General features: G+C 38.2%; 1 protein-coding gene across 1 annotated transcript; it reads left to right on the forward strand.

The window, feature by feature from the left end:
• The first annotated feature begins 1028 nt into the window (after positions 1-1028).
• Positions 1029-15768, forward strand: LOC140236583 (uncharacterized). The gene is made up of 6 exons (XM_072316509.1): positions 1029-1360; positions 9191-9766; positions 10166-10420; positions 11142-11311; positions 14604-14711; positions 15396-15768. The coding sequence occupies exons 1-6, from the start codon at positions 1325-1327 to the stop codon at positions 15766-15768; spliced, it is 1518 nt and encodes a 505-aa protein (XP_072172610.1). The 5' UTR covers positions 1029-1324.
• The last annotated feature ends 9907 nt before the right edge of the window (positions 15769-25675 follow it).

Genomic DNA, 25675 nt, shown 5'->3' on the forward strand with positions numbered 1-25675 from the left:
ATGCACAAGTGCAATATATCTGGTGTACTCTATCATGTCCGTGCTTTTCTGGCAGTTCCACAAATGCGAATTTATATTTGATATAATGCTATTGTTTAATTTTTTTTTCACTGTTTTTTTTTTCAGTCCTTTCTCGCCACTTCCCATTTTTCATCCCCATTCGCTTTCTCACGCTCTTGTCAGAAATTTCTCTGTGAGAATCACATCATAACCTTCACATATGATGTCTCTTTCTATCTTTTACTTTTGTCTTTTAATTCATATTTAACACCTATTCTATGAGCAGCCAATCAAATCGTCGTATGACTCATGATAATCATAAATAACATAATAGCCTAAGAAAGTGGCTTAACATTGATCGCTTTCCATTTGCTTTGTTTTGTTTTGTTTTGTTTTGTTTTGTTTTTTGAGGGAGGGGGGGGGGGAGTCGGGGGCTTTTCTAACCTTCCTATTTAGACTCACAAATTTCAAATTGTCCTCATGTTATTAAAGAAAAAACTACCACCCCTCCCCCCCCCCCCAAGAAAAAAAGGGCAAGTAAGCTGGCAACCAAATAAACACAGTGCATGTGTTAGAATAATGGCTTCGAAATTCAGATGCAGCTGAGCATGCAGGATGCTATCATTGCAACATATTATAACAAGGCAATTCGAAATTGTATAGTCATAAAAATTATTTGTCATGAAAACTGAAACGTAATTCAAATGATTCTTTGACATTAACCCGTTCCATGCAGAATTCTGAAATCCCCATAGATTTGATACACAGGCCGCCAGGTTCCCGTAGGAATGGGTTAATAGTTAGAGAGCAAGCAGCTAAGATGTCAAGATTTGAAAATTTCGAGCAGACTACATACTGTAACTCTGCATTTATCTCGACTTTGATGTCTGCGGCTTTATCAAGAAAATGGGGCGACGACTTTCGTGCCCGCCTACGTAGTATGAGGTATGCGTACACCCTGAGACTGAGCCATATGCATTTCTTTTCTTCTTCTTCTCTTCCTTTTTAAATGCTTTGCAGGGAGCACAATGATGGGGCGCCACCTTTAACAATGACCGGAGAACCTACCGAAGTCAGGCGCCACCGCAAGAGAGCTCCATCAATTGCGGCAGGGAATTATAGTCAAAAGGTGTGAAAAAGCGTCAACGGACATTATCGGCGGACTCGTTGGGAGAAATATTAAGCTCCGTCACGCCCTCACCGGCAAATGATCAGACGCTCATTAGTGGGAAGATGATGATTTACTGAAAGATGAGATTGTGAGTGACAAGACGAGGCGAGTGGTTTGCAAGGACACGGTGCCGCCTGCCTGGTCGGAGCCAAGATGCGCTCTTGGTGGCGAAGGTTGACATCGTGTAAGGTGAGTGATCGTCCTTCTCGTTACTGTGGCTAGAAAATCTCGCAACTTACGAGACTAGTGACGAGACCAGACACGCTCATTTAGCATCCATGGCATTAACGATCAGAACGTGTCGCCGTCCATAGATAGGAAATCCACCAGTCCCCCCCCCCCAAAAAAAAAAAAATAATAATAATGATAATAATAATAATAATGATAAACAAACCCCAAACAACCAAAAGAAAGAGAAAAAAAAAATTCCCTAATGAACGTTCGAACAATGACAAAAATCTGATAAGAAATAAGGAATTTCGGAAACATTTCTTGAACAGTTCTAATGAAAATTTAAATGTGTGAGTTGATGATGTCATGCCCTCACAATTTTTCATGTATATACAAAATATTAAAAAAAAACTGTTATTTTTAGCTAATACAGGAGAAAGCATATTCCCATACCAAAATATTATCAGAGGTAACATTTTGTTCTTTCTTGTTTTGCGTGGTTTTATTAAAGATAGATCATTACAATATATTGTACAGCTTAAATATGAGATTTTTGTCATTTCTGCATAATGAAATGAATGAATTGTGAGAACATGACATCATCAACTTACTGATTTGAACATTCATAGCAACTGGGCAAGAAGTGTTTTCAGAAGAAAAAATGAAATTTTAGAATGTCATAACTTCCTTATTTCTTATCCAATTTTGATCATTTTTTGCACTGTGCTGCAGAGATTTTTTATGAAACTGATGAAGTTTTGGAGTGGATTTCTTCTTTAAGTAATTAACTATACGAAAATCTTGTGGCTCCTTTGTAAAATCAGTGGAAATACTAGAATATCGTATTGAACTGGTTACGTGTAATCATATTATGGAGGTTGTGCCGTAAAGCGATGCGGAAGGCATAGTCATATATCATGTATATAGCTGACACTATGTACGCGTTTGTAAATTACCGTACTATGAATTATTTTATAATGATGCAGACTTGTGCAGTAAGGAGTTAGGCACTCTCCCAGCTCTATCGTTTTTCCCTCTCAGTGTATTGTAATTTGATGACTGCAATTATCATAAATAGTAAAAGCATTTTAGCACATTGCAGAAGGTGGTCTGCTGCCCCCGGGCAAGAATGGCATGCATGTTGCATGAGCGTGCAGCTCCTTAGCAAAAACGAAGAACTTTGACCGTGTCTGGACTGATAGAGGCCATATTCCCCGTGCCCAATTCTCACTTGCCCGTGAACATCTTCTTTTCATAGTGTGAAGACTAAGTATTGCATAGGGCAGAGGGCTATCAAAGCAGGGAGGTGGAAGAGATATTCCACCTCCCTGATCAAAAAATATTATATTATTGAATAAAATCGCGACGACAATTTTGTGATGCGTGATATCACCCTCTCGCCTCCCTCTCCCCCTCTAATGCTATCTTTCTATCCCTGTCTCCCTCCATCGCTATGTCTTCAATCTCCCTTTCTATCTTTCTCTCTCTCTCTTTCCATCATTCCGTGAGCATTAAGTGGTAGCGGAACGCCACGATTTCAGAATCTCGATTGAGCGTTATTGGAAAAATGACTGGCTTGATATCTCGTCCATTACATTTCGTTACCATCCCCTCCCGTGCACACGGAGAGGAAGCAGAGAACAAGACACATTACAGGAAGAAATAAAATCATCCGGCGCCATCATGTTCACTAAAGCACATGCCGAAAAAAAATGAATTAAGTTAGCGGTCATAGAAATGAATTCATTCTGTTTCAGCTGTAATGTAGCAAAGAGCTTTTTAGGTTTCCAAAAGAGTTGCAGCGATTTTGATACCAACATTGATTGGCCATAACAAATGATCCTCTTCCGCTTTGACGCGCCGACTAATTTAAAATTTTTAGTATGTTTGATTGTACTGTTTGACTTTTTTTCCAAAAATCATTTTTGTGTGACAAAAAGGGGCACAGTATATTAACCGTTTTGTCTAGTTTTGTTTTCATTTCTTTGATTGTGTGCTTGATGGCGACAGAAATAACAGGCAAAAAGTTTACAGGGTGTTACGTGACATCAAGATAAGATAAGATGTAGCTCTGGCAATATGCATTTTGATTTTCGATTGCGTCTATGGCTGATAGTATCACTGACATTAAGGGGGATACCTTTCAGAATGACGCCATTGTTGTATAAGTTGAATAAAACCCTTCCTCGATCTCCCTTCACTGCCACCGTTTCCTATGAAAATTAACAAGCAGCATCTTGGCAAAATCAGTATTAAAAAAAGTTCGTGCGCTTCCTCCTGCGCAGAATGGCGTCCTTATTTCATTTTAATATGAGGGATATTTCCGTGTCTTTTTAAGGAAAGGAGTGACCATGTGTGACCACTTTTCCCTTTCATAGACCGAAAGATCAGTTCACGGTACATTAAGAATGTTTGTTCCTACGTTTCTTCTTTTACAGAATGCTTGTTCTTTCCGTAATATGCCAGAGAGTTAGCAACATTTACAGGTCCTTTATGTATTAAACACTCTCTGCATTGAGGAACCGTCTCTCTCAGCACAGTAACGCAGCATTTGAGACATCATTTCTTTTCCCTTCGCCGTTATGTGTATATAGGTGAGGTGTCCACTATTAAGGCATGCAGGTATGAGTGTCGATTACAGCTCTTTGTTGACAAAATAATGATGACCATGATGATCATGATGGCAACAATGATGATGTTCATGATGAAGATAATAATACACAAGTGTGATTACGTACTCACTTTTACATCTGGTTCTTTAGGGAGATCATGGGTAGAAACATCTTGTTCCAGGATTTCTGATAACATTTATCCTAAGAGTATTTCCCTGATTCCTTCTGAAGGAGTTCAGTCATGAGCTCTTCCATGATGGTTTGTGGTAATATTGAAAGAATTCGAAACCTCCGTTTGCATTAAAACGCTTTAACCTGGCGAGGAAAGCGCATGTTTTAGAAACAAGACACCAAACAGGTTAGTCATCGCATTCTTCGTCAGCGACCAGGAAGAGCTTACTTCCAAAAGGCGCTAAATCCATTGAAAATGATGGATTTAGCGCCTTTTGGAAGCAAGCTTTTCAATAATTTCAGTGGGGCACCATCCTGTATTCAACAATAAACTGTTCTCGTATGGAGGGGGGAGGGGTGCGGGTTAATGTATAATCACAAATACTTTGTGTGATTTTTACCAACAGAAGATAAAACGTCACCTTTTGCCGAATGTTGATCAATTCAGCCGAAAGTTATTCAATGGTTCCATTCTATGTCAATAACACTAACATTATTTGGCAATGTCTTTACATTATGGAGACTTCTAAAGTACAACTATATAGATAAAAAGATAAGCTGTGTAAAGAGCCGCCCAATGCGAACTCCAATCAACCTGAATCCACGAATTTCATGTTAATATTGGTTGCAGGGGCAGAAAAGATGTGGACAAATGACCAAGAATGAACATTTGCGTCATCTCCCAAATCCTCCAGCTCATCGATCCTTTATTGCTTTCCACGTTAGAAAAGTGAGAAGCTAGAAGCAGAACGCCAGTTTCAGATCTGCCATTCAGTTTGGCAAGGATTCTTTTTATTTCTGTTTTGCTGTTTTCTTCATATTTTCGGTGTTTTCGGCAGATTGGAAGACTAACGCAATCAGTTTCTCAATTTCCAGGTTTTATCATAACCTTGAAAGGGATGAGACTGCCATAATATTGGCCCTAATTTATTGTGATAATTATCTCAACTTTCATCAAAGAGGGCGTTCCTTTAACAGAAAATATTGCCGTTTGTTATGCTTTTGTTGTTATTTCTGTTGTTTTAATAACGGCGGACTTCTACCTATATGATGCTCTTTCGGTGTGATATTTTCACCGACAAAGACAGCAATATCTTCTGTTCTTTACCGTGTAGGCCTTAAGTCTGCGGTCTCGGATAACAAACACATGACAGATTATAGTGCTTTGCTCGGATAGATGCAGTTGAATCCGTGGCTGTGGATTATTGCATGTGGGCGTATATTATTACCAGTATACTGACTCTCGCGTGCCAGATATGGAAATACATTCGACATCGCGATAGTAGCTCGACGCGAGCTATTTGCAGTCGGGGAAGATGGCTTTGATATCGAACGATTTGCGCTTCCCAATATAGGTGCTGTTATTTCACGCCCCCCCCCCCCTCCGTCTCTCTCTTCTCCCTCTCTTATCCTCAACCCCCCCTTCCCCCTCCCCCCCCTTCCCCCCTTCCGCCTCCCCCCCCCCCCCCCGTTCACCATTCAAAGTGATGAATGTTTCTCGAATACGGCGACTGATCTGGAATTTCGTTCACCTGGGAATTATATAATATTCTTCAACTGTGACAGTCAAAGAAAGCAAAAATCAGTCTGCATTGTCTTCTCATCTGTCATCTATATTCCGGTTAATGAACGACTCTGCTACACGACAGTATCTTTCAGAATGTGGAGCCCGCCTGAATCGATACTCGATATCGATATAAACATCTGCAACACACACACACCACAAATAAAGCCGCACAGTCCTCTCACAAGGCATGAGAGAGTGTTTTTGTTGGTCTTATTATTTCGATAATTAAAAAAAGTAAAAAGAAACTCAGCCAGAAAAGAAAAAAAAAAACAAACAAATTATATCTTATCAAGGTCTTGTGGGCCAGAGTTTTTAAAGCACTATAAGGCGGTGATACGTCGCTCGTGTCAGTGAACAAAAGTGCCAAGGTCAATATTATCTCTATGACACCCCAACAGGAGAAATATTATTCACCCTGCCTTTACCGTTCTTGTATAATATTCTCCGTTCTGCCCGATTTCAGTGCATGGTATTATAACAACGAGCTTCAGACAGTGTGTTAGAAGCACCTCGTTAATATTTCTATGCTTTGTACCACCTTCTGCTGAAGGTTCATCTTTCTGCATCAAGCGTAACCGAATGCGAGAGGGCTGCAGCACATTATTGTATGGTGCACAATCTGGCAGACAATATTAACAGTATATAGCGTTGAGTACTGTGACGTAAATTGCTGAACTCTCTCTATTTGAAGTTATTACAGTATTTCGTCACAGCCTCGTTCCCAGTGAATGTCTGTATTTTAAGGGCATTGGAAGAAAGGTGAGGCGGAGCGTGGTGTAAGAGGATGCGACTGTCGCCGACGATAGCACTCCAGGAAATAATAATGACAATGATTATAATGATAATAATGATAATGATAATAATAATAATAATGATAATAATAATAATAATAACAATTCACAACATTTATACAGCGCATTAATGAAATGTCTCTAAGCGCTACGGGATGAAAAAAAAAAACTCCTTTTAAACGTATATATTGAGAATTTGATTATAGAAAATGTCAGAATCCACTGCCATCACGGTAATAGAAACTATGTTAATGGTAACCCTACTTATATTAACAATCAATATTATAAATATTCTTCTTCATGTTATCATCATTATGTTTATCTTTTGTTGTCATTATTATTATTGTTGTTGTTATTATTCTTATTATTATTATTATTATTATCATCATTATCATCATCATCATCATTATTGCAAAGATAGCAGTATGCAGTCTTTTATACCTCTATAGATATTTGAAGAATGATTAAAATGCACTGAAAGTATAACCTTTTTTTCTGCAGTTCCTACCATTTCCCCTCCATGGTTCCCCTGTTTTTCTCTTGGAAGTGTATTCTAGAATGAAAATAAAAATCACATGTGGGATCCCAGTCGTATAGAAAGGCCAATGGCCTCTGCTTGCTCCTTCATTATCATTCTCGTAAAGCCTTCCATTTTTGTCATCATGTTCTATATAATAGAGGTTTGATAGTAAAGTCTATATATAGAATTTATGTCAATTTGTAAAGCTAATCTGGCTTTTTAGTTTGTGATTGCCTGGAATATGACGTAGAAAAAAAATGCTTGCGTTTGAGATAAAGTCAATTGGGTACGGGCCGGACTCGAAAGTTATCATTCTAATCAAGCAAAGTTTGATGTAGCCTAATATCATAATCAATGACATCACTCAATGCAATCTAACCGATCCGCGAACGTCACTGTCCCTGGGACTGAATTCATTGGATCAGGTATAGGGCATCCCAGACACTGCCAGACCGTAAGCAAACACGGAGTAATGTATGCGCCGCTGTTGGGCGGGAGGGAAGCTAGGAATAGGGCGTGAGAGAGTGATGCTAAATCTGGCGTCTCCAACGCTGTCGCACGGAGGGACCAGCTGTACATTCATCAAATTTAGCGGCAGAAGGGGGATGATGCGATCTACCGCCAAGCTCAATCTCATTTTTTCCTCTCCCTCTCACAATCTCTCTCTCTTTCTCCATAAGAATGTCACGCTTTGAAAGGTCACGGCAGTCTTCTCTCGCACAAACTTCGTCCCTCATTTCCTCAGATTTTCTTTTTGTGTCTCATGTTGATGGCTATATAGCAACAACCATCTTGGTAGCAAAACGTCCTCCCAGATATAAATGCAAATGACCACCCCCTTCGACTATGAATGTGTCTTTACTGTGAGATGGAAACTTTTTATGTTTCGCTTAAAAATAATGTCCCACGTGACTGCATGTGAGTGGATAACCGCCTGATGAACATGATTGAGTAAGCTCTGCCTATGAGTAGTATAATCAAACAAATAGCACTGATTAAGAAGAGAACAACATCGATTTTTACCTTCCATAGCATAGTAATCATAAAAACGATGCTGTTCTCATGTAATGCCATGGATTATGATTCTGCTCACTCAACAGAATAATATATTTTTTAGTAGTTTTTAACTCTTAATAGTGATAATCTACAGTGTGTCTTTCTGGGTATTCCTGTAGAGGTCTTGTGGTGTTGTATGTGTTCTTTTAATTATAATCGGAGTTTTGGAGTGCCCGTCGATCGGTTTTTAGCAGGTGTGAAACATTACCTACGGCAATGATAAGACTAACGCATTACGTTCGTTACCTTTCTTAATGTGGATTACAATGTTTCACACCATTCCTCCCCCCCCCCCCCTTTCTCTCATTTTGTGACAAAGTTTGCTGTATAGTTTGGCGAGTGAAATTTAGATGTCACTCAACAAACCTATTACGTGACGAGGGTTATGATTATAATGTCAAAAGAACACATAGTTTGATGGGTTTTTTTTAACAATGTTTCATTATTTTGATGTTCCACTATTGTTGTATTCCGTTCATATCACAAAGTATGGTATGGTCTACATTATTCCATCGGTGTGAAGTGAAAAAGTGAAGTTCATATGCTATTATATTTCGTCGAAAGTGTACATACACTTAAATCGAATTAAATTTAATTGAATGAGTTATCACTGCTTATTTTCAGTTATGATTGCAAAGGTAAGACAGGGGATTGTTAGCTAGCAATTTCTTTCGCTTTGACGTGAGCTGTTGCTCAAACATCAAAGCGAATAAAGAAGGACAGAATCTCTGTGTATACTGCAATGACTAGTCCTGATTACTTGATGATTATTTCGTCTCATACTCTGTAAAGTTCTTCACAATAACATCATGACACTTAAATGCTCCACCAGTAAAAGTATTGATATTCTGAAAAAAAGAAAGAAAGATCTACTCCCTGGTTAACTAACTTTGTATAGGCCATTGTAGGCCGTGTGAACTCTCTAACTAGCTCAATCATTGCAAACATGAGTTAGAATAATACAAGGTTATAAAGTTGAACCTTCTTCATCAAGCACCAGTCTTCCAAAGCCTCTAAAAAGACGCAGACCTACTCAATACAACACTTATTTTATTTTTGCTCTGATTTTGTTCTTTTGATGTTGTTTTTGTTCTTCGTTTTGAAATGAAATATTCCTTATTGTCATTTCAGACACGGAGTCGTCTGGTACTGCTCACATTGTGGTATACCGTGGTAGCCGTTACCGTCTATGTATTCTATACCCTGAGGACAGACGTCCGCACGCACGATGGGTCCACCAGAGCGGGGCGCTCTTCGGGTTTCTACAGCGTCTTGTTTTCGCGGGGCCAGGAAGCCGTCATAGCAGACGACATAGCGGCCCTGCATCTGTACAGAGCAGACGACGTCAGGGTGGCGGGAAAACGAGCGGATTCGAATTCTGCTCAAGACGAGGTCGTGGACTGGCAAGGAATCGTTCTAAGCAGGTCGAACGATTTCGGCGCTGTTGCCGACTCAGGGAAATCCCGAAATCTTGTGGAACAAAGAACGTTTCATATTTTAGAACAAGAAGAGGAGGAGGAGGAGGAGCGAGAGGAGATAGAAATTGTTGATGCCGGTCGGCATTCAAGACACAAATATGGAGGAAATGACTCCCGAGTGCCAGTTACAACAGCAGTGGATTTAACTTCAGTACACTATGTCAATGCTACCGCTAAGCCAACTCCACCTCCCGTTGTCGAGGGGTATTACAATATTCAAACTGGAGAGGTGAGTAGCCGTATAGGACATCATCCCAATTCCTGTAATAATAAATTCCTATTGCAAAACCCTTTGAACTAACAAATCAGATTAGCTGAAACAGGATTATCAAAAGATGAAGTCTCCATCTCTAACGTTCACTTAGGCCTACTAAGTTTGTATCAGATTGAGACCGGTCTGTATGAGCGCGCATACAGTATACCGACGTTCTCACTTCCTCAATTACTGTATACAAGTACAATGCTTTCACCATTACGATCGATTTGGACAGAGCCTGTACGTCTACGCCTTTGTGCTCTCCGAATTGATATACTTTACATGCTTTATACACCCATGTGGAGAGGAAATGGAATTTATTATGCACATTTACTATCATTACGTTATGGTCGTTGCCTTTTCTTCATACAGAGTCTCCGTCTTCGGTGCTCGCAGTGCGCGCTCGTGTCCAGTTCGGGTCATCTCGTCAACAGTTCGGCAGGAGCCGAGATCGACAGCTACCCGTGCGTCCTACGCATGAACTCGGCTCCCGTCACGGGTTACGAGGCTGACGTGGGCATTCGGACGACCATCCGAATCGTGGGCCACGTAAACCTTAAAGTGCTCAACACAAGTCAAGAGCTTCAGGCGGAGATTCTCCGCAACCAGTCCACCAGAGCTGAAAAGGTTCGTCTACGGTCATGACGGTACTGCGATGTTTGACCGCCGATTTTTTTTTTCTTTTAAATCATCGCTAAGAGTGGACCTATGACAATGTTTTTCACGAATGACATCAAAATAATATAATACTTTTTACTGTGAGTTTTTAAACAATTATCAAAGTAAGGGCAAATCAATGATCATAGTGACACTAATTGTCTGACAGAGTGAAATTGATAGAACGCTGCACAATAATGAAGCATGACGATGACAAAAGAAAGAAAGAGTAAAAGAGATATTGAAGTCATTGAAAGTATTGTAATTGCTTATGATAGCAATTTTCTTGACTCACTTTTGTTTCTATCATGATTCTGTGTTTCATACACTCATAATTTTGTCATTTGTTGCAATGTCGTGAAGTTCATGCTCACCAAGATGTTTTGTAGTAGGCCTCATGCGAACAACTCTGCCCCAGTAAGATGCAGCAGAAAACATGAAAATAGGTAGTATTATAGACATCGTGAAGAATATGTAATTGCCGAATGTTACAAAAATCTTTCAAAATACGTCAGGTTGCTGCTCAGGTTTCATTAAGGTCAATCAAAATCATCAAAATGATTCTTTCGTGGTCCTCAATCGTTCCCCATCCCCCGTGAATTGAATAATGTTCATCGACGTTCAAGACCCATTTAATGCAGGAAACCAAAGTTGACGTCATTTGCCTTTCTCTGTCTCGTCACCGCTACAGATCGTAGTTCCTTGGCTGTATAACGTCAACGTTAACAGGGCCTCTGACATGTACTTCAAGAGTGCTCGCAACCTCTCCAAGGTGTATCCAGAGGTAGAGTTCTTCCTCCTCACCCCCGATAAAGTCAAGATTGCCGAGAGTCTCTTCCAGACAGAAACAGGTTTAAGCAGGTACGAATCATCTTGTTTTTCCGTCTCTTGCCAAACACACACACACACACAGACAGACACAGAAAGCGAGAGAAAGAGGGGGAGGGTAGCCTCGAGGGTATAGAACATGAATGTTACATTCACAATCGCAATAACCAGTTTAAGCCGATTACTGTATACCAATGCAACTGATCCGCCTCTGCATGAAGATCAATGCATTACATCTATAACCATGCAAGCACGTGCACATTCGCCCTTTCACACTATCGCATTATTCGATACATTCATATATGCGCATGGACATGAAAGCAGTCTCCAAGCGTATACAACAAAGCCTTATGCGCCAGGTAAAAAGGTCACGTTATACCCACTGGTTTGTCGGATGACGTAAATTGACTTTGCCTCTCCAGGGGCCGACACCGTGTATGGTATCAGCTGCCTGTCACTGCAGACGCGAGGCAAAGTCTAGCAGACGACATGTCGTATGCGACTCGCCGATACTTTGTTTGCTTGTGTATTCTCTGTCTCTAGTTTCCCGCTGTCTCCTTCCTAATCTTTCCCTCTCCCTCTCAATCTGTCTGTCTCTATACACATTCTATGTCAATTTATGTGGCTGCATGTATTGATGTTAAAGGAAACCTAATCCTGAATAACAGCTTTGAGTGAAATTATAAGTAATTATTATTATAAGTAATTTCTTATAAAGCGCTATGTCCAGTTACAAACTACTCAAAGCGCTTTCTGCTCTCTCTTAAGAAAATAGAAAAGGTACAAATAAATAGTACATTACAATACAGTGCCATACCATACAAAACAATAAAATACAATGACAACGCCTAACAGAAGAAGAAAAACACATACACACACACACACACACACACACACACACACACACACACACAAAAAAAAAGAACCCTAATCATATGATTGAGCAAAAAGATATGCCTTGACATGTCGTTGAAAAGTATCTAGGCTGTGTATGTTACGAACATTATCCGGAAGTTTATTCCAAAGTGAAGGAGCCAAATAGAGGAAGGCGCGATCCCCGTAGGTTGTCCGAGTTTTGGGAACATGTAGCACCGTCGAAGACAAAGAACGTAGGCTGTAAGCTGACTGCTTTACTGTAACCAAGTCCTGAAGATACTTCGGAGCAATGCCATGTAATGCCTTGAAAACAAGGGTAAGAATCTTGTACTCAATCCTCTTCTTGACTGGAAGCCAGTGGTACTGTCTTAGTATTGGGGTGATGTGAACATTCTTCCTCACACGAGCTAGAACACGGGCGGCACTGTTCTGTACTCTTTGGAGGCGACAGATAGAAGAGTTAGGCAGACCAGCTAATAGTGCATTACAATAGTCAATGCGTGACGATACTAGGGCGTGAATAACCTTGACTGCATCAGATTCAGACAAGAATCTGCGAATTCTTGCAATGTTCCTCAGATGGTAGTTGGCACTCTTACAGGCACTTGTGATGTGGTCATTCATATTCAATCTGTTGTCTAGGATCACTCCAAGGTCACGAACTGATTCCAAGAGCGACAGATTCTGGCCATTCAGGGAAATGTGGTCCATCTCAAACACAGAGTGTTGGTGTCGGGAACCAATCAGGATCACATCAGTTTTGTCATTATTAAGTTTCAGGAAATTGCCACTCATCCAGTCCTGCATTGCCGCCAAGCAATCCTGAATTTGAAAGCAGCAATATTAGTACAACTCAGACATCAGTGAAAGTTTAAGGAAAATCGGACAATCGATGTCAACATAATGACGTCATGAAGTGTAGTGGTATCCTTATCCAGCGATGATGGCACAGAAACTTTAAGAATTCAAAACTTTGGAATCGTTAGTCCGATTTGCTTCAAACTTTCACTGATGCGTTCTACTAATATTTTTCTTTCACTTTCACTTTCATATTTATCTTTCACTCCATCCAAATATTTTGGCTTTGGTTTCCTTTAATCTTTCTTAACCTCTCTGTCTGTCTATTTACCCATTTCATGTTGCTGATGTTTAAGAGGAAGTCTAGAGAATTTTCATATCACGTAGAACATAGATCGACAGCTCTATGTATACACAAGATTTGTGGAATGTATAGTGATCCTTGAGCAGAGAAATCAACACTCTGAAAACCCAAAACAACTTAGGCCATGCACTGAACAAGAATAGTGACATAGGAGACTTTTATTTCAGAAATGTAGCAATGTAATTTCATTACAATACAGTACCGTTTCCTTTAATAACAAGTTCACCTGTGTGGAATTTATGCACGATTTCTTCTTTTATTCTCCTTCATCGATCCCCAACTCATGCATTCTTATGGTGAAGCTGCCATGTCATCATCCTTGTTCATTGTGATTTTCTTATAAGATTTTGAAAACATTCATATTCCTCATCCAAATCACTATAAATTCTGAAACCAATTTATAGTTGTTCAAATGTAAAAGTCTGAAAATCACCCGGAGGTCTCCTTTAAGACATGCAGTTGTATCTGCTGATCAGTGATGAGGCTGTTTTCTTATAACATTGTGCAACATGGCTCACAAAATGACACCTTGCGGATTAAATCACCTTGATTTCAACGTGCAGAGTGTCAATAGAATATGATTCTTCTTTTAGAATCGTTGAATATATTTTTAGATCGGGACCATTCCGTCGTGTGCCGTTACCATCGATTGTATATAGGCCTACCCATTCGGTAATACTGCTGCTGTCCATGCCCAATTTGAAAATAATTTAACGAAATTGAAATCACTTTTTTGGATATTACATCTCGCAGGTATACTATTATTTCTTCCTTCTACTTTAGGTGGCAATCACACTAACCGTGAAATTTATGAGGGAAATTTTGTGACGGTGAGGATGATATGCTGAAATGAAGAGGGAATGTGAAAACAGGCTGACCGTAACAAAAGGGCATCTTTTTCACGGGCAATCTAATATTTTTGCATTGATTTACTCCAGTGCTCATTCTCTTTACTGGAACGATCTGGATCCCAGTTAATTTCATGAAGTAGTTACAGTATTTTGATATTGCAGTTTTCATGGTAGTAGCTGAACTGCAGCCAATCAAGTGTGGATATTTTCGTGACCATGGTTTGGCAAAAGCAATTATATATATAACTTGTAATAATTGCGAACTTCTTTTTATGAATAATTTGAACGCGTGGAAGTTGATAAGCAAGCACACAATAAAGAGCCGGCCAAGTTAGGGGGACTCATGATTTACTTGATTTAGGAAAATGATAAAATGATTAATACTTGTTTTCAAAGTATTCAACCGACATGTTTTCTTTTCCCACCTACTCTACAGGCAAGAAGCTCGGACATGGTTATCGACTGGCTGGATGAGTATGTTGTTTGCTGTGGATGTATGTGACAAGGTCGACGTGTTTGGTCTGGCTCCAGAAAATTTCTGCATGTACGTCCATTTCATCGATTTTTTTTTTTTTTTTTTGGTATTTCTGATTCATTTATTGCTCGCATTTCTTTTTTTTTTCTTCTGTAGAACCATGAACGGTATATTTCTGATTTTGTTTGAGCGTATGATAATGACGCTTTTGACGAAATAGTCTTTATTACGTCTTAAAGTTTCCTGTTGAGATTCACAGGATTTAAATAGAGCAAGCACATGTATTGTCTGGTACATCTCAATGACGTAGCGATGCAGGTAATATTATGCCACAATTAGAAGATTAAAAGATATATATATATATATAGACATATACATATATATATATATATATATATATATATATATATATATACATATATACATATATACACGATTTCTCTCCCCCAATTTTCTTAATTGAACTAGAGAAAGTGACGTCTTTCGCAGAACAAAGAATAAAAAAATCTGCGCACTAAAATGCCCCCCCCCCCCCCGTTTTGTCATACATGCATCCATACAGCCACTTGCCTCATTATACGCCAGCAAGAGTCAGAGATACCCAATACGATAATCGTATAGGATAGTTGAGAAATCTGCAGATGATTGCATAATTATTTTGATTATTGTATCAAAATTACTTATCATAGGCATCACTTCCACTATTCTAATCGCCCTGTCTTTTCTCACTCGTTCCTTGTTTCCGTTTTGCAGCGAGAACCCGAATGCGACGACCCTCTATCACTATTACGAACTGGACGGCCTACGCGAGTGCGACTATTACAAGCGAAGCGAAGAGAAGCTGACTTCGGGACACAAGTTTATTACGGAAAAGGCCGTGTTCGCCCGCTGGGCCACCAAGTTCAACATCGAGTTTCGCTGGCCCGCGTGGAACTTGACGAATATACCCCGAAACGCGTCCATAGAAACGCCGTTCTTGAAGAGGTTTTACGAAGCGAAAAGGAGCGGCACGCTCCCACTGACATCAAACAGGACTAGAGTCATACGGAAAGTGGTGAAAAGAGTGGTGAAGAAGGTCATTATACGAAGGAAAATCCCCGTTGTGCAGAAGAGGCCGCAAACATGACGAAAGATTGGACCTATGCCAACGACAATATGATGACGCTGTGATTATTTAAACAAACAAAAAAATATATATGGTGCTATTCTAATCGTATCAACAACTGCAATATTGCGTGTGTAAAAGCTATAGGGCGTTTGATTGGGAGACTGTGCCTTGGAAGCAATCCTGCTGTTTGAAGGACTATGGTGTTCTCTCAACTCAAGCAAAGGTCATTACGTGGACGGAAAGTCGGCTTGAAGACCTAGACCTTGGGGCCATGCCAAGACTCCATGGATATACTTTCGGAATATGGTGCAGAATGTGACAGAAAACTCTCTTCTCTCCTCGTTGTCTTCGATTGTTATTTTTCCTCTCCTTTTGCATCTCGCCTCCCAGAACGTTAACTGATGGTCATTGGAAGGCATACCTTCCCCGCATTACACTTCTTTGAATTCCAATTTAATGAATTTGAGAGAATTCTCGTTTATATATTTGACTTTTCATGACATGAGATGGCGTATGACAAAATATCTATTCAGAGAGGCTTTCATTTCTTCTGTGGAGAAAATTCAAGCGCTTCCTCAAACGTATTGTAAAGTTACAAAGATAGACGTCATATTGGAATGATACTAGCATCTGGTATAAACCATAATAATATTGAAGAATGATTACTGAATATCATTACTTTTTATTTTTGCTTTTTACGCAGCCTGAATAAATTGAAGAGTAAGTAAAGATAAGGAGCTTGTTTATGTCTAGATCTGTGGTTGCTGTTTACAAAGCACCCGTATTTACTTTGTTGTAGGCTGAGTGAAGTCACGGCCTTCGTTTTTCCCATTTCCTAAAATTACTCTCCGCTGTTGCCATTATGCATCTGCTTTCATACACAAGGCAACATGAATTTCATGCATTTATTTGAGATATCTTGAATCGTCTTTCAAGAATGGTTATCTCCAACATCCAGAGGATGATTAATGACGAAAAGTTGATAGATAATAAGAAAGAAGAGATGACTGTATTATAACACAGATGACTTTTTTTTTTTTTGCAATGTATATTATCCATTTGCCAACGCAGTGTTCATAATACGCGAAAAGATGATAGCTTTGCTTTTGATTTGCCATTTAGGGCCTACACTATAATGCCTTGAGCACACAGGAAACTTTCTCTATTTTCTAGTCTTTCTCTATAATTACTGTAAGCTTGAGCAATAACCGTATTAAAGTGCACAGTATTCTATTTGATTAAATTTGCATAACGCATTCGTAATTGTCTTCGACAGTAAAATTGTCTTCTCTCATCCCAGAAAGGAAATTAAACGGATTCACTTAGGCTTTTGATAGCGATTTGGTAATTAGAAACTGAAATCTTGTCCTCCCACAATCATTACCAACTGTACCGTGAGATGTAGGTGTATATCTCAGACGCTATAGGCTTTATTAGTAGTAAAATTACTCCTTGAATTGATTTAGACTAGTTGACTACTGCTGTGAATTAAAATAAGGAATATACTTATCAATTATATCTGCCAAGAAATTATTCAGTCGATATCTATGATAATACAATTGAAATTAAAAGAATATCACAGATCTTGCTTACTATGTGCAAAACTGTGTATGTCTTTCCTCTTATTCTTACATAACCATAAAGTAATATCTGTAGTTAAACTTTGAATATGGAATTGATTTGTGTGCTTAGGTCATTGATGATTTTTTCCCCATGTGTCTCGTTGATTCTCGTCACATTATTCTCTGGGGTTTTTTTTTCTTCAAATTTTTGAATGGATTCCATGAAATACATCATTTGAAATAACAATAGGATAAAGCCAGTCACTATATAACCAGCACCAGTGTTATACCATATAGGTCCTACAATGTATACCTGCACGCATGGACACAAAGTATGGGCATTGCGCTACAATATTTACCAATGTGCATACCATTAATATGTTCTGCTGCTGTTGTGCGATGTTCATTGAAGACTAATGCGTAAGGTGTAAAATATTGTTTTAGCATTTCTAGCAGTATCCAACGGGTCAAAAGAAGACAAGGAAATTGAAATGGCGCGAAAATCTCGCGCGCCGAAAATGTCTATAATTATAGCCATCAACAAAATACGGTGCATTCCGGTACAATTAGAGCCATTTTGTCTGAGTGTTTTATTCCCCTGACTAAGCATTTTTATTATGTAGTGTGTGTTGTATGTGTATGTGTGTGTGTGTGTGTGTGTGTGTGTGTGTGTGTGTGTGTGTGTGTGTGTGCTTGTGTGTGTTTGTATGTATATTTATGTGTATGTATGTACGTATGCAGTGTGAATAAATGGATATATTTGATCTGAAAGACGGATTACCATTTTTGATGTCCTCGTGTTCAGTCAGTTTTATTCATATTAAGTATAAAAAAGCTCACAAATTTTACGCCTTGCTCCCCCCCCCCCCCCCGAAAAACCCGGAAAACAGGTGATGAAAAGCGACCCCTTGTGGTTCACCCCTGGTGACCGGCACTAGCATGCACACGGTATACCTCGCTTTATTCGAATAAACATGAATGAATGAATGAATAAATGAATGAATGAATGAATGGATAAATGGATGACTGACTGACTGAATGAATGGATAAATGGATGACTGACTGAATGAATAAATCTATATCAATCAATGCGTTAATGAATAAACAATGAATCAAAATGAGAAGTTCATGCTTCTTAGATATCATTTTTTCAGTTCGATAGAAAGGAAATGATAAGACCTCGCCAAGTACACACATGGACTTTGTGAATCCCAAACTGTACCCTTTATACAACGAAATAGCTCAAGTACAAACGACAGAAAATTGGGAAGTAGAACAATTACTATTAAAGCGGCACACACCAATGACGCAAATGTGCTAAATTGATAGCAATACTATCTTCTTGTTAACTCACTTAGCATTATCAGTGCCAATCCCATAAGCTGTATAAGGGGTGTTCGTTGGAGGGAATTGTTAAAGTCCTTCAGACTCTAAATACATAGTTTTCATCACATTTTAATAGAAAAGCGTATACAAATCGATGGTGAATAATATTGCTTGTGGAGACCACAATCATTGAGGTTTTGGTATTATAATAGTGTCGTATTTAATAAAGATTTTGAGGGGCTTTTTTGTAGTATTGAGATAAATAAATCAATATAGACATAGATATTATATGTATCATATTGTACGTCTGTACTTTGTAAACTGTGCTATAACTGTTCGCTACATAAAAATATTACCATGACAGTTGATTTGTGATAAAAATGAAACGAACCTTTCTTGAAAACAAAACAAAAAAAAATCTGATATGAGAAAACAATGTTCATTCATTTATTCATTCATTCATTTTTTCCATCTCCAGCAGAACTTGTAAACACATTTTTTTTTCACATAAAACATAAGTAGGTCCTACATTATGTAAATATTTCAAAATATGATAAATGGAATTTATACAAATGATAGGGTGAAAAAAGAAAAAGCACAAAGAGCACTATGACGTTTAGAAGATGCAGGAAACGGGAAGGAATGCTGAAGAAGCAATGCTTGTAGGGTGCATTCCCCCTCCCCCCAAACATGATAAAATGATTATACATATTTAATCTATATATCATGATCTTCGACTTTATAGAAACTAATTTCCAAAATAAATTACACGAATTACGAATAAAACTAAAAAATAGCCCTAGACAAACACCCAGATGAATCCAAACAGGAAGTCGCTGTCATGCTGAAAATAGAACAAGAGAGAAGAGAGAGATGAAAATGAACTGATAACATGGTTGGAAAATAGAGAGAGAAAAAAAACCCAATGTCGATTATGAAGACAGGAAGTGATGGGTGAACGGAGCCGCTAAACCATACGCATTACATGAGAGAAAAATGATATTGAATATTCCAGTACTTTTGCGATCATTGAGAAATCATCCAAATTTTTTTTTATTTGAATATGAAAAGAATATATACATATGTATATATATATATATATATATATATATATATATATATATATATATAAAATGATGACGTTCAAATGAATCTTTATAGATATCTAAAAACGAAAATTCTTTTCTTAACTTTAATGCCATTCAAATTTGAAGCCCCTTTTGAATTATCACTATAGGGCTATTCCAAAATTTTGGTCCGACAAAAGTAAATGTGCACTGAGTAAATCTAGTCCTGGTTAAAGGCAAATGAAATTCATTAAAATGACAAGTTGGGTATCTGTGGAAGGAGTTCTTTTTCACAAACGTCCCATAAAGTGAGAGGTAATAAAGCGTTACTAAATTTATTATGAATGGACCAAGATGATAATAATAAAGATCAGACCTACATCTCATGGTAATGTATCGGCGTTAAAACCTATATCCATGATGTGTATAAACATCTATGGATTTATTTTGTTTCTTCCCGTATTACTTAATCCATTTTAACTTGAAAAAATCCCTTTTATTGTAATTTTTCTCCTTTTTCTGCTTCTCAGCTGTTTTTTTTTTTTTGTATATTTTTTTGGTCTCTTTCTGTTCGTTCCACATGCACCATCCTGTCGTATATGCAAGGAAAATAAAGCTGGTTGTAAAAATAATAATAGATGGAAAAAATAAAATCTATAAGTTTAGGGTCACATACCCAAACAACAACAGCAACAACAACAACACTTTTTTCACAGAACAGTGATAGTTGTCGCACTGCACACATAAACAAATTAGAGAAAGTTATGGTCTTACGACAAGTTTAATTTATTTTGGTTGTTATCGAAATACGCTCGAAAAAAAAAAGATGCCTTTTGACAATAATATAAATGTAATTATTCTTTCCCATAAAGGCTAAAGTTTTATGCTATTGTTATACAGCTACATGTCTACCGGTATAATTCGATACGAAGACACACATGATATATTTTTTTCTTTTTCACTCCATTCATGTCACAACAGAATAAATTTCGCTCGTAGATATCAGCAATTGACATTACGCCGGATGCGATTGGGATGACATTATCACGATAGATAATTAATTTGCATTGTCTTATACATCACAATAAAGGGTGGAATGCAAGAACAGATAAACGCCATTTTTTAATTTTCAAAATTATATGTCATCAAATGATACAGAAAAAAATGAAATATTTTCAATGCCACTGCACTCGTTACAGAACACGAAGTAATTTTGAAGAGATCAAACTATTGCATATAGTCTATTATTATTATTATTATTATTATTATTATTATTATTATATATATATATATATATATATATATATATATATATATACTGTATTATTCTATGTGTTTTTCAGGAGTCCAAAATATTTCAAATTGATGAAAATGGATATATTTGTTTTTGCGTTTGAGCTCTTTCTCGATAGGCCTATTGTTTCTTTAAACCATGAGCAACAGCAGTCCTATTGCAACTTTCTTATTTTACGAGCGGTTTTCTTGGTACTAGTTCTTCCGTTTCGTTTATTCTTTTTTTAATATACAAATTCTATTTAGATCAAAATTTGAACATAACAGAGTGGCCCGGCCGGAATTTCATTTTAACTGTGGAAGTGTGGTGGATTGCAATAAATCCAAACAAACACAATGATTGTACAAAAGAAAAACAAAGAAATAAATGTAAGGCCGAAGAAAACCTGTAAGACGATAAAATTGTCACTTCACAACGAACTTGTTTCATGATGGCCGATAGCAAAATGTCACTGTATCGTGAGAGTATTTCTTTTTAATTCCATTCTGATATTTTACTGCGCTTTTTGTTTAAAGGTAAATTTGAACTCGATGAATTTATGTCTGTAAAACATTGTGTGGTCAAATCCTTAAGTAGGGATTTGATATGGACAGGGGTCGCGGAAAGTTTTTGAGGGTGGGGGGTGGGGGGCTGCGGGGGGAAGGGTCATGCCATAGGGTCATTGGACGAAGTCGCTGTCCCAGGGGGTTTCTATAATACGTCATTATGAATGCTCCAAAACATTTCAGCCTTCCATTAGTTGCTGTTGTTGTGGGCAATGGCAAACATTGCCACCCTGCATGGTGCTTCTTTTTAGTTTTTTTTTTCTCTAAACTTGTGTTTCTCTTTGAAAAAATATTCCTATAACAAGTATAAGTGTGAAATCCTTTCATTTATTAATTCAATAGGCCTAGGCCTACCCCTTTTTCTTGTTTAATAGAGTCGGAGGTGGAATTAATAATAATGTATTATCGTCTTTGCTATCGTATCGTTCACACGAAAGTATCGATCACGATCTCCGCGATTACAAACACCTCTTATCGGTGATCGATCTCTGAGCTCTCTCACTATTACCGCGCCTTACGTGGTAAGCGATCAAAGAGGTTGGGCCATGGGTGCGCAGCGATGCATTCACTTTCGGCTTTGCATGCCTAAGCTATGCGCTAGCTAGGGGAGTGGAGGCCTACGGCCCATCCGAACCCACCCAGCCGGCCAGCTGCACTTTGCCACCTTGTCCTTGACGTGTACATAGGCATAGCACCGGAAATGGTTGTGGATGTTGTGTAGAAAGTATTCCAATTCTGAGCTGCTGAAGAAGAAGAAGACTTAATTTCATCCAGTTTCTCCCCATATAACTCGTATGCAGAGCTGTAACGTTAATCACTTTGATCCTACTCTGCTGCAAAAGGGTAACCAGTTTAGAGCAACAGTCACTCAGCCTACTCAGGTCCAGGAACTCGGTAGTCGGTAGCTATGCCTCGATATTTGGCGCTCGACTTTGCTTCAGAGGTGGGTTTAGTTAACGTTAGATGTCTAATCAATGTGAAAAGTGTAGATTCAGTTCATTATAAACTTGCCTAGACTTCGTGTTTTATGTTTCTGATTTTAATGTAGAACTCCACGTAGCGTTGTTTAGAGTTCTAATTTCAGTTCATCCAATCACGAATCATTTCCTAACGTTAACGTTAGTGTCTACACCACGTAACGTTAGAGTCTAGTAACGTTAGACTCTTAACAGTCAGTGTTTTTGCCCCACATAAAAGCCGGAATGCAACAACGTTGCAGTCTCTTGTTTGTTTAGAACCCCGTAGACGCATTCTAGTACAGTTTCTGGTTTTCTAACATATTAGGGCCTACACCTGGCGTAACGTTAGAATAGAACCCATCTGCTCAGTGCTGTGGATAAGCTGTCTAACTGTTAGAAAACTGTTAGTCTCAAGTCAATTTGTTACTGTAGGGCCTAGTATCTCTACTTTAACCAGTTAGAATCTAGTCTTTAATAACTAACTGTTAGCCTACAACCTGTAGCTAGTGTTACTGTTACTGTTAGGTCTAACGTTAGATTAGTGTCCTATTCTAGACCTCGAACGAGTGTTTAAGCGCTAGCAGACTCGGTCTAACGTGTTACATGTAGTTGATGCTGAGCTTGTGTTACCATGGCAACCGCTGCAAGTGCCCCCAGAGAGATGATGAAGCGACTGTTAGAATGTCTAAAACATGACTTTCTACTAGTAGCACCTAGGCCTATGTCTAACATTAGATATCTAACGTTAGTATGGTTGAGGGGTCTAGATATCGCGCAGCTGCCCAATGTAGTTTCATGTGTGAAAGTGCCTGCCCCTCTCTGTGGCTGTAACGTGCTTCGGCTTTCGTAGAATATTATAAACAATCAATCGAACAAAATTACGAATTCTATCGGCTACGATCATACGAACGAGACAAGCGAGACGACACGTCTAGGCTACAACATCCTTAAAAAAAGATTTTAAGCTAAGGTAGGTAAATTACAAGGTAAAAAATTGGAAATTTAGTGAAAAATTTGTTTGAAAAAATTGGAAATTTAGTGAAAAATTTGTTTGAAATCAAAATTTCTTACCTGCTTCCTTCTCATGTTTAGCGGTTGTCAGGTATGTTTATTCCATGGGCGTATCGGCAAATTTTGCGCTTAATCCTACGCGTAATATTACTTGCTATACGCAGTTACGCTATGCGCGACCATTAAGTCCCTGCGCGAGACCTAGTACTCTCACTATACACAACACATCGACACTGTACATTGTGAAGTCAACACCCCTCTATTTAGGCTTTACGCGTAAAGAATGAACTTTCGCACATGAGTAGGATTATGCGCAGTGGTTTTGCATTCTTCACGAGTTGGGGATTTGATGATGTCCAACTTAGACGTTCTATTACTGAAAAACCCGATAATAAACGAGATCAACAGCAAAACAATGATAGGACTCCTACTGTAGATTGTAAATGCACATTGGAACAGCATTAGCCACTACGCCTAGACGTCTTCTATATTCATATTTCACACGTATTGTCAATAGAGGGTAAAGTGTTGGACATCTAACAGTTAGAAATGGATTAGGTAGACTCTCTAAGTCGATATCTACAGTAGATAAGAACAAGCCAAGCGTTTCTCGCTCTACATCTAGTGAACAGTCTAAAACATTAGATTTTTAGAATTATTAAATCCTCTTTTGCTCTGAAGCAATGCATGAACATAGAACACTCTATTTAGATAATCAAAAAAAAAATACTGTCCTGTTCTGTTCTGAAGAGTACCACAGTAGGGATCTAGGCCTACAGTAACTTAAGCTGAGGTCAACCCCCAAGAACTAAGATGTGCTACTGTAAACCGTCAAACATTAGATCTAACATTAAAGAAAGAAACAACAACAAAACAAAAACAAACAATAAATGCCAGCCCATGGTTAGTGCATGCAAACAGTGTGGCATTGAATGGTATAAAAAAAAAGAAAAAAAAAGAACATTAAACACACGGCAGGTCAAGAGTATTGATTAGACACTAGTTTTTCATCTCTGTGTGAATGTGGATACTAAAGTCTAGACAACATTATTTCATATTACTTACTAGATCTAGAACTGATGAAAGTAATCGGTTAGATCTATGGTGGTTCCATATTCAAGTTTGGCCTTGACAAATTTCACTTTACCATCAACGTCAAAATAAAGAGTGATAGACCCCATCAGAAAAATAGAAAAACACATTTCTGAATCTTTATCTGTTCCCACAATTCATAATGCTCTCTGTCTTTATGTATGAGGGTTCTTTCATGGTAGAATTAGTAGAAATAAACATTCCAGACTTGTGATATAGGAATACACAGTCATGTGCAAAACTTTAAATCCAACCACATTCAAAACTGCCCATCTGACATCTGGTGCTATAGGACCTTTTCAATTTTAGATACATTTAGGCCCTATTTATAGTGTAATTTTGTACAAACCAATGTGGGCTATGTTGGTATTTGTCTCATTTATTCTTTCTTTAATTTTGTGTGTGTGTTTATTTGTTTGTTTCAGGCGACAAAATATCGTCGAGGATTCTTCAACAAATTTCTGCTGGTCCTACCATCATGTCTTGAGCATGATGCAGAGAACCTCGCTGATTATAGCAAAAGACTCCCGTGGACTCATATACATTGTAGGTGCTCGTCAAAACCTTAACCCATAGATACTCACTCAAGAATGGAACATTTTCCTTGAGTTAGATAAAAAAAGAGCAAAAACACAATGGCAGGATTCATGCTCATACTGGAAAACTGGCTATAGATCATAATCATTGAAGGCAACACACCATTCAAAACATTAAAAAGTATATTGACTAATGCATGCTAAAGATAACCTGTCATGTAGTAGACGTAATAATACATTCAGATCGTGGTCAAAATGCAACATGCGTGTTTATATGTAGTATAGACTTTGTGAAGTCAATCTTCTTGTACGTGTAGATGTCCTTTGCAGATGATGAAAATACAGGAAAAGTCATAGATTATTGAGGATTGTGGGTGCTCAATATCTTTTTTTTTTTTTAATGAGCTGAACTCTGCCCTAATAAAACATAATATTTAATCTACAGTATGCTGTTAAAAAAAAAGAAGATAAGTCACTGAAACAAAGGGGACAATGTATGAACAGCCCACAGATTAGTGGTATTATCTTTGGCT

The sequence above is a fragment of the Diadema setosum genome, chromosome 13, assembly GCF_964275005.1.
Source record: "Diadema setosum chromosome 13, eeDiaSeto1, whole genome shotgun sequence".
Classification (NCBI taxonomy): domain Eukaryota; kingdom Metazoa; phylum Echinodermata; class Echinoidea; order Diadematoida; family Diadematidae; genus Diadema; species Diadema setosum.